General features: G+C 65.9%; 2 protein-coding genes across 6 annotated transcripts in view; both read right to left on the bottom strand.

Moving 5' to 3' along the window:
- Positions 1 to 338: 338 nt before the first annotated feature.
- On the bottom strand, positions 339 to 3391 carry NUDT16L1 (nudix hydrolase 16 like 1). 2 transcript variants are annotated; one of them, XM_087733526.1, is made up of 3 exons: positions 3107 to 3385; positions 2377 to 2637; positions 339 to 1399 (listed from the first exon to the last, which is right to left on the bottom strand). In XM_087733526.1, exons 1-3 carry the CDS (start codon positions 3332 to 3334, stop codon positions 926 to 928), a joined length of 963 nt encoding a protein of 320 aa, XP_087589652.1. In that variant the 5' UTR covers positions 3335 to 3385; the 3' UTR covers positions 339 to 925. The 2 variants fall into 2 exon arrangements, with proteins under 2 accessions (XP_087589652.1, XP_087589653.1); XM_087733527.1 differs by lacking the exon at positions 2377 to 2637 and having other exon boundaries at positions 3107 to 3391.
- Positions 3392 to 3980: 589 nt separating this feature from the next.
- MGRN1 (mahogunin ring finger 1) overlaps positions 3981 to 8518 on the bottom strand; it is a 56969-nt gene continuing 52431 nt past the window's right edge. The window contains exons 13-18 of one of the 4 annotated variants that reach the window (XM_087733524.1): positions 8097 to 8320; positions 7057 to 7180; positions 6471 to 6516; positions 5721 to 5828; positions 5057 to 5101; positions 3981 to 4473 (exon numbers count right to left, since the gene is read on the bottom strand). In XM_087733524.1, the coding sequence (XP_087589650.1) occupies positions 5061 to 5101; positions 5721 to 5828; positions 6471 to 6516; positions 7057 to 7180; positions 8097 to 8320 (543 nt within the window). In that variant the 3' untranslated portion in view covers positions 3981 to 4473; positions 5057 to 5060. The remainder of the gene's footprint in view (positions 4474 to 5056; positions 5102 to 5720; positions 5829 to 6470; positions 6517 to 7056; positions 7181 to 8096; positions 8321 to 8518) is intronic. The other 3 variants (XM_087733525.1, XM_087733522.1, XM_087733523.1) reach the window with 3 other exon arrangements.

The raw sequence follows: 8518 nt of genomic DNA, 5'->3' as shown, positions 1-8518 counted from the left end.
CTGCTCCGGCACCTGCAGCGGCACAGCCGGCTGCTCCCCAGGCCCCTGCCTGAAGCCCTCGGGTCCGTGAGCCATTCTGGAGTAACCCAGCAGCGAAAGCTTAACAAGTGTGCGGCAGTGCAGCACCCTGAGCCAGCCCGCACCCTGCCAGCCCCCCCTCAGCCCTGCACCTCCGGCTTCTCGCCCTGGCACAGCCCAGCGAGGAACAGGGCAGGGGACAAAGCCCTGAGGCAGAGGGAGCCGCCAGGCGCTGCGCTACCCCCGCCCCAGCACCCCCAAAGCTCCGTGCCGCCGCAGGCTCTGTGCCGGCAGTCAAGAACGATCCCGACCGCGAAGCGTTCAGCAAAGCCATTTATTCCACTTTTCCTGCTCCCACAGATCTCCAGGTAGAAACCCACACAAGCGCTCCCTCACGCCCCAGAGGGAATTCACGGCACGCCACCCCGTCGCGCCGGCACCCCGAGCAGGAGCCCGGCCGTGCCGCCGGCGGCGGAGGGGAGCCTTTCCACCGACACTGGCAGAGGTGCTTGACCAGCAGCCCTGGCCCTCAGCTGTGTCCGCTGCAAACACAGCCGCGTCCAAGTCAACACGGGGCATTTAAAAAATAAGACGTTTTGTTCCTTAAAAATGAACCGGGGACCTGACAGCAGCAGCGCGTCCCTGAAATCAAAGCATAATTCTAAGGCTTCGGCGCCCTCACGTAAGCACGTGAACTCTCTGCAGGGGGCTGCGCAGGTTGATCTGGGAAGCTCGCTAGTTTAATGGCCATAAAAATACATAGCTTTCCCCTGCTTCAGACAAACCCAAACCCTCCCAGCTGGGCAGTGGAATCGCGTGGGCAGCAACTGCAACCAGCGTCGGGTCGGAAAGTTAGAAGAAAGTCTCTGGTCTCACCCACATTTAATCAAGCACAAACACGGCGGCATCACTCCATCGGCTCAGCCACCGGCTGCTCCGCCACAGCGTTTGCCCCCAGCCCCGCCGGCTGCTCCACCGCCTCGGCCGCCGGCACGGCCGCCAGCTGCTCCGCCACGGCCCCGCTCTCCAGCCCAGCCACCGGCTGCTCCGCTGCCTCGGCCGCTGCCTGCGCAGCCGCCTGGTTCTCTGCCCTATCCGCCAATTCGTTGCCTGTTTTAGCGGCTGCCGCCAGCTCGTTCGCCGGCTTGGCAGCGGGTGTGTTTCCCGTCGCCCCTGCTGCCTGGTCGATGGCCGGCTTCTTCGGCTTCTGTGTGGCAGCCACCGCCTCGGCCAGCTTCTCCTCCGGCACCATGTTCAAGATCTTCAGGGCAAAGAGCAGCTGGAATTTAGCGGTTCCAACAAAAGAGTTGCCCAGGAAGTTGGGCAGCCCGCCCATGCGGTCCTTCTGGGTGTAGAGGGGGACACGGACCATGCCCATCACCTGCAACGGGACGGAGCGCGGCTCAGCAGAGGCCACGGCAGCACCGGCCCCGCCCGCACCACCCTCTGCCCCCACACCCTCACCCCAGCATCCCGCCAGCCCACGGCCCGGGCCCGCCCTGCCCGATCCCGCCCCTCTCTCCCGCACTGACCCCTGCCCTCGCCTGCCTGCCCTCGCCCCTGCCTGCCCTCGCCTGCCTGCACCCGGCTGAAGCCCCTGCGCTGCCCCTCCCTGCGCCCCGCCAGGCCCCTGCTCTCCCTGCCCAGCCCAGCCCTGGCTCCGTTCCCCCTCCTGCCCCTTCGGGGGGATCCCGCTGCCCCAGGCCACTACGGGGAGCCCCGCTTCCCCCTCCGCACCCTGCCCTGCCTGGGGGGACACCACGGCTCACCCACGCGTCCCCCTCAACCACGCCACAACTCGGGGCCGACTGCCTCCGCTCACGCAGCTGCCGAAACCCGCCGAGCGCCTCGCGGGCGCGCGGGGAGACCCTAGCTCTCACGCTCTGCCCCGGGGCGTCAGCCGGACCCAGCCACCTGGGAGGAAGGCTGCCTCCCGCACTGCCTCCGTGCAAGCCGGGGAGAACTCGGGTTAGAGCAACACATCACCGCACCGAGGGTCACGATTCCGGTCCAGGTTACTCAGCCCAGGGCAGGGGGAGATGCCCACCAGATGCAAGACGGACCTCACCCGCGTCCTGAGGCTGAGCGGGTAAATAGGGCTCTTCCCTACGCGGGCGGTCGCCGGGAACAGCCGGAGCTCGAGCTCGCTACGCTCCGGAGCCCGAGACACAACCCCAGCCAACAGCCAGACCTCCTAACGCCGGCGCTACGCGGCGGTGCGTGGCACTCGCCGACGGCAGCTCTACATGCGGTGCATTCCCCCGCTGGGCTGCGAGAGACGGCAGCCCAGCAGACCTAGGAGGGAAGCTTCGTCTTCCCTGGGACTAACGCTCAGAGCTCCCTCCCTGGATGTCCCACCTCCAGCCCGTGGTCTCGGGAATGCACCGCGCTGATCTCGATGGTATGCAGCTCCTCCAGGGTCAGCTGCCTGGCGTAGAAGTGTGCCACCACGCGATGTGGCCCCTCTGTCAGGTGCGAGCACAGATAGTCAGCTTCCGTCAGGCGCACACAGCCCAAACCCAAGCCCAGCACCCGATTCAGACCGTCCTCCAGGGACCAGTAACGGCGATCCACGAACCCCCCGGGAAAGCCCAGCAGTCCGTCAAATCGCATCTGCATCTGCAATAGAGGCGGATGGTGTTAATGGGGCACGGCGGAGCCCCCGGCGGGGGGCGAGGGGAGGCGCGGGCGCCCCAGCCCGGCGCCGCGGAGGCCTCCGGGGAGGCGGAGGAGCGCGGGGAGGCCTCCCGGCCGCCTCCGGCGCGGCCCTACCAGCTCCAGCGCATCCAGGACCGTTCACCGACACCGTCTCCGAGAGCTCGCCGCGGCCCTGGGCCGGGTCCGGGGGCGGGTGGGGGGGTGTCCCGGGGGCTTCCCCCCGGGGCTCGGACCCGCCGCCGCCGCCTCGGCCAAGCCTGATGCTACCGCCCTGCACAGCAACTACCGGACCGCCGGAGCCGCCCGGCCGGGCCCGCCCGCTGCCCTCAGCCCGCCTCCCCCGCCGCCCGCCCCAGCCCGAGGGCCCGCCCCGCCCCGCCTGGCCCCGGCCCCGGTCCCGGTGCCCCCGTCCGCCCGCCCGCCCCCTCACCAACACGGCGTAGCGCAGCGGGATGCGGCCGAAGAGCATGCCCGGGTTGGGCGCGTACAGCATGGCGTGGCACGAGTGGCTCCAGCCCGGGCCCAGCCGCATCGCCTCGTACCGGGTCAGCGGCTTCAGCTCGGGCACGCCCGGTACCCCCAGCGTCGGCAGCGGCGGCAGCGCCCCCGCGCCCGCCGGCAGAGCCCCCATGGCCGCCATCGCCCCCATGGCCGCCATCGCCTCCTCACCGCCCGCCCCGGGAGCCCGCTCCGCGCAAGCGCGGCGGCGACGACGCCGACGGAGAGGGCGGGACCCACCGCCGCAACAGCCAATGGCGGCGCGCCGCGCGCCGCGGGACCAATGGGCGCTCGGCGGCGCCCGCCAACCCCCCTCCGCGCCCGCCCTCGGCGGGGCGACCGATGGCCGCCGGCAGCCAACAGGAGAGGGCGCCGCTGCGCGCGTCACTCGCCATATTAGGCAACGGCGGCACGAGGGGCTGAGAACCAATGAGAGGAAAGCTGGGGAGGAGGCGGGACGGTGCGGCAGGACACGCCCCTCCGCGCCATGACCCCGCCCTTCAGGGCTCTGACTCCGCCCCTCAGGGCTCTGACTCCGCCCCCCCGCCGGTCGGGAGCCTCCCGCCCCCGAAGCACGGACACGCGTGGCTGCTCCACGGGTTTATTACTACAAACATAGAGGAGAGGGGGAGCGGGGGAGAAGGAAGGGGGGGCTCGCCCCAGGGCCCGCCGCAGAAGCAGAACAAGGCACAGGGCGCGGGCAGGGCCCCCTCCTCCCCGTTGCAGCTCCGTGGGGAAGGAATGGGGGGGGGGGCGTGGGGGTCAGCCCCGTCCCACCCCGTTCGGGGTGGGACGGGGCTGACCCCCACCCACACACCCCCCCCTCCCCACGGAGCCCTGCACCCCGAGAAGGCAGGCAGGGAGGGCCGCAGCTATGTACAGGGGCAGTGACAGCAAAGGGCTGTGCTGGGTGTGTACAAAATATACAAGGGTCCTTCATCTGCTGCTTTTTAACCCCAAAACCTTCCCCCCGCCCCCACGTAAAAACACGCCGCCAAGCCCTCTCCCCCCACCGCCAGGAAACATGCACGTCTTTTCGGGGGGAAATAAAAGGCGAAACCAGTGCCACGCTGCGTCTCCGGGGCGGCGAGCGCGGGCCGGCCCCGCTGGGGATGGTGGGGGGGGAGAGGTTGTGCGCGGTGGGGTCTGGGGTCCGGCGGCTGGGGCAGGGAGGTTCCGACCCCGCTCACGAGAGGTTCTGCTCGTCCTCCAGGTGAAGACGCGTCTGCTCGAAGAGAAGGGGCTGCGTGGGGCTGCCGGTGCCTCGGCCGGGGAGCGTCTTGGTGAAGTCGGATGAGCCTGAGTGAGGAGGAGAAGGGAGGGTTCAGCCCCAACAGCGCCAACCCTGGGGTCAGACCAAGAGCCCGGGAAGGGTGCTCCAGCGTGGGCCAAGGAGACCGGCACCCCCGGCACCCCCTCCTACTGACCGCTGGAGCCCACGAGCTCCGTCCCCTCTGCCCCTGCTACGCCGCGGGTTCAGCAGGTGGGACACGGGAGACAAAGGGGACATGGGAGATGAAGGGGACACGCTATCTGCCACCAGCCAGCACGGCCCTGGATGTTCCTGGTTCCCACCAGGCGGCAGAGCCCTCGCCCAGGAGAAGCTGGTGGGGAGGGCCAGGGTTTCTGCTGCCCTGCCTGGGGTCCTGGCACTCGGGGACAGCGGGGACCCCTGCGGGGTACGGGGATGCCAGTGCCAGGAATGGGATTGGAGCTGGGACAGAGCCAGCAGTGCAGGCTGCTTGGTTTGCTGCCCCCTCCTTCCCTGCCCCGATGGCCAGGATCGGTCCCATCCCCACTCTCGCCTGGCTGCCGGCCTTCCCAGGAGGGCTCCTTGCTGCCCCACACAACAGCGATGCATAAGAAGAACGAGAAGACGTACCAGCTTACTCCTCTATACCAATAGAGCAGGAATCGGGACCCAGTGCTGCCCAAGACAGGAGGGAGGAAGGCAGACAGAGAGGGAAGGAGACATTAGAGAGGTACTCAGAACAGACTGCGACTCTACGGAAGAAAACAGGCTGCAACGACAACAGTCAGGGGTGAGGACAGTGCAGCGTCCCACGGCCGCGCTTGCCAGCGAAGCACGGCACCCCGCGGCCCTCCCCGCCGCGACAGAAGGGTGCCCGCTGCCCCCCGCGCCAGCTCGGCCTCCCAGAAGGTTCCCCTCCCTCGGCTGAAAGCAGGAGCGCGGTTTGGGAGGCCAACTGTCACAGAAACTGTGCCATCGAGCGGCCACAGCCCGGAGAGGAGAAAGGAGGGGAAGGACAGAGACAAAAGGGTGAGGGAGGAGGAGAGAGAAGGGGAGGGCAAGTTACCTCTGCGTTAGCCCCCCTCGCCCACAGCTTGCAACGGCCACTGGGAGGAAGCGGGAGCCCGTGCTCCGGGCTGGTGCGTTCCCGTCCCATCCCAAGGCTGGGGAGGCTGCCCGTGGTCAGGCACGCAGTCCACAACCACCCCCCCCCGGGCCCCTCGGTGCCTCGAACCGGAGCTGCGAGCGCAGCAGGTCAGCAGCGCGCTTCCGACCCCAACGGCGCGGCCGTTACCTGGCAGGTAGACGTCTACCGGAGGGTCGCCGTCTGACTGCGTCAGGCTCCTGTGCTCGCTGCAGCTGCCGTCCTGCAGGACGTCTTCGACGGAGGGCGGGCGGCTACCTAGAACCAGCCGAGAGCGCAGCCCCTCAGTCCTCACACGGGCTCTGCAGGGGCACGCGGCCAGGAGGACGGGTTGAGATCCTCCACGTGAGGAAGCCCCCCAGCCCTGCAGAGGGCTCGGGAGAGCCGGTCAGGCTGGCCCCGGTCACAATGCCGACGGGTCACCCCTTCATGTGCAGGCTCATGCCCCAAAATGCACCCAGCGCTCCTCTCTCACCCCGTCCTCACGCCCTCTGGATGCTGACCGAGCACCGGAGACCCACCCCAAAGACACGGGGCACATCCTGCATGCCCAGTACCGTGGCCACGCTCTCACCAGGACCACAGTGGTGCATGCAGCCATCTCCCCCTCAGCCGTGCGAGGAGACAGCCCACGGCATGGAAAGCTCTACTTGTGTAGAGCTTACAGCAAAGAGAGATGCTTGGAAAATACACCAGGGAGATTTGTTGATTTTGCTCCCCCCCTTCCCAGAAGAGACCCTGGCACCTTTCTCTGGTGAAGCACAGCAGCTCAGAGATGGATTTCAGGGGCTGGATGTTTCCGAACTCGTATGTTCATTCCCCAACCATCCCCATCCCACCACAGAGGAGCTGGACGCCAAGATGAGGTCTGGCCGCCCCCATGGCCAAGTGCACACCTACCCTGCTGCAGGGACGAGGCCTCCTCGATCTCTTCCCCTGCCACGCTCTGTAAGGAGGAACAGCAAAGTTACTTCTGCGGGCTGGAGGCCTTTGCTGCGCTTGTCTCCTGCTCCGGCTTTCTCCAGAGAGCTGCGCTCAGGACCAGGATTTGTTTCAGGGAGGGAGCAAGGGGCCACCCACCAGCGCTGTGGGACCACGGGCTGGGGTGGAGGTGTTTTACAGGCGACGGCAGCGGGTGCTGGAAGCCCAGCAAAGCCCAGCTTCTACCCCTGCCCCAAACACCGCTGGGCTCGCCCAGGAAGCTGGGGGAAGGTCAGCTCTGACATGGCTCCAGCCGAGTGGCTTTCCAACGCCCCAGCTCCCAAAGAGGTGTTAGGGGCACAGGGAGCAGCGTCCTTCCCTGTGGAGCCCTACGGGTAAATAAAAGCAGCCAACACTGTTGGCTCCGGGCTACTCGTGCTAACAAGCTCATCTTTACCCTGTCACCGAGGAAGCGATGGCCCTTCACGAGGCACCTCCCGTGTCCCAGAAGCTGCCCCCCCAGAAGAGCTCTGGCTCAGAGCAGCTCCCAGCAGAGCACACTTACTTCTGGAGAGCTGGTCTCTCTCAGGACCAGCTCGCCCCCGCTCAGTGCTGGCTGCGAGTCAGAGTCCTCGGAGAGCTTCTCTTCATCCTCCTCGTGGATTGGGGATGAGGGAGACCGTAGTGTGCTGCAGCAAGAGAAACTCCATTTGCAAGGAGCTGCAGTGCTGCCAGCACCGTGGGCCCTGGCGGATTTGGTGGCAGCAGCTCAAGTTGTCACCACCCCTGCCCTGTCCCTCCACCAGCAGCATAAGCCAACATGCGTGAGCAGGTCAAACTACAGAGGTAAATCCACCAGGGCCCTCCAGTATCAGCTACACGGAGAACAGCAGCAGCAGAGTTTCCGAGACAGAGCCAAGCGGTGCAGAGCTTCGGCACAGTAACACAACTTGGACAAATCTGCCTTTGCATGGAAAGCAAGAGGCCCAGGCTGCGCCTCACACCTTCAGGGGCTCCCTTCCCAGGGGGAAATTTGGAATGGAGCCCAGTGAGGAGTGTCAGGAACAAATCCAGTCTGACCCCATCTGTACGGCCCCGCAAGGGACACGTGAAGGGCACCTGTGGTGGGCTGCCCACTCCACATCCTCCAAGAGAGGAGGCTTCAGACAACAACTACAGGCTATCACTCAGCATTTTGTGCTCTGAAATTCATGTGACTTCTCTCCCCATTCTTTTGTTCCTGAGGAACTCCATGGAAAGCTGAAATCCAACAAGGTTTGGATGTCAAATGCAAATTGAGGGACTAACTGCATTGGAAAGGAGATATTTCCAACCAAAGTTTGGATGAAATCTCCTTGTAAAATCCTCTTCCTTTTGGTGACAAAGCCAGCCCTTAGGAGACATAAGCTGGTCACCTCAGGCTGAACACAGGGGCAGTGTCCCAGTTCTCTCACTGCCATGAGTACCTGCTGGCCTCCTAAAATTCTAAGTTAGCAGCGCTACCAGTGATGGGACCAGCCAGAACCCTCTCCTGGCTCCCAGTGCGCGTGGCCACAAGCCCACAGGGCTTGCAAGAGGAGCGGACCCCTCTCTCCCCTTGCTGACCTATCTGGAGACTTGCTCCGCTTGCCCTTTTGGTGGCTGCTCTCCATGGCTCTGTCCATCCCGACAAGCGGTCGGCTCACAGGGGGCATCCCATCCACCACGCCAGAGTAGTTGATTTCTTCATACAGAGGAGCTGACGGGATGGAGGGGGAAACAGAGCGAAGGCCATTCAGCGCTTCCAGCAAGGAAATGGGCTCGTAGCCCGGAGGGATGTTGTCAGAGCTCTGTGGGCAAGAAAGAGAGGGGCATGTTAAGAAACCCTCACCAGGCTGGAAGCCCCTCTAGAAAGGGGAGGCCCCGCTGCAGCCCAGCCCTGCACCTCCCACGCTGCGCTCCCAAGCAGCCCATCCCCACGGCCACCTCTCCAGAGAGCCTCCGCCTCCTTCCCCTGCACCAGCCACATGCTCCCCTTTGGGTTCTAA

Source organism: Nipponia nippon, unplaced genomic scaffold (genome assembly GCF_047370975.1).
Source record: "Nipponia nippon isolate SJK-2023a ecotype South Korea unplaced genomic scaffold, ASM4737097v1 scaffold_5, whole genome shotgun sequence".
Classification (NCBI taxonomy): Eukaryota; Metazoa; Chordata; class Aves; order Pelecaniformes; family Threskiornithidae; genus Nipponia; species Nipponia nippon.
This window is presented reverse-complemented; position numbering and strand designations above follow the sequence as displayed.

Bases quoted from the DNA above. Each gene is read 5' to 3' on its own strand.
- NUDT16L1 (XM_087733526.1), bottom strand. From the start codon at position 3,334: ATGGCGGCCATGGGGGCGATGGCGGCCATGGGGGCTCTGCCGGCGGGC. The intron at 2,638-3,106 runs GTGAGGGGGCGG...CCTCTATTGCAG, and splicing joins CGCTGCGCTACGCCGTGTTG to ATGCAGATGCGATTTGACGG. The intron at 1,400-2,376 runs GTGGGACATCCA...GTCCCGTTGCAG, and splicing joins CCCGAGACCACGGGCTGGAG to GTGATGGGCATGGTCCGTGT.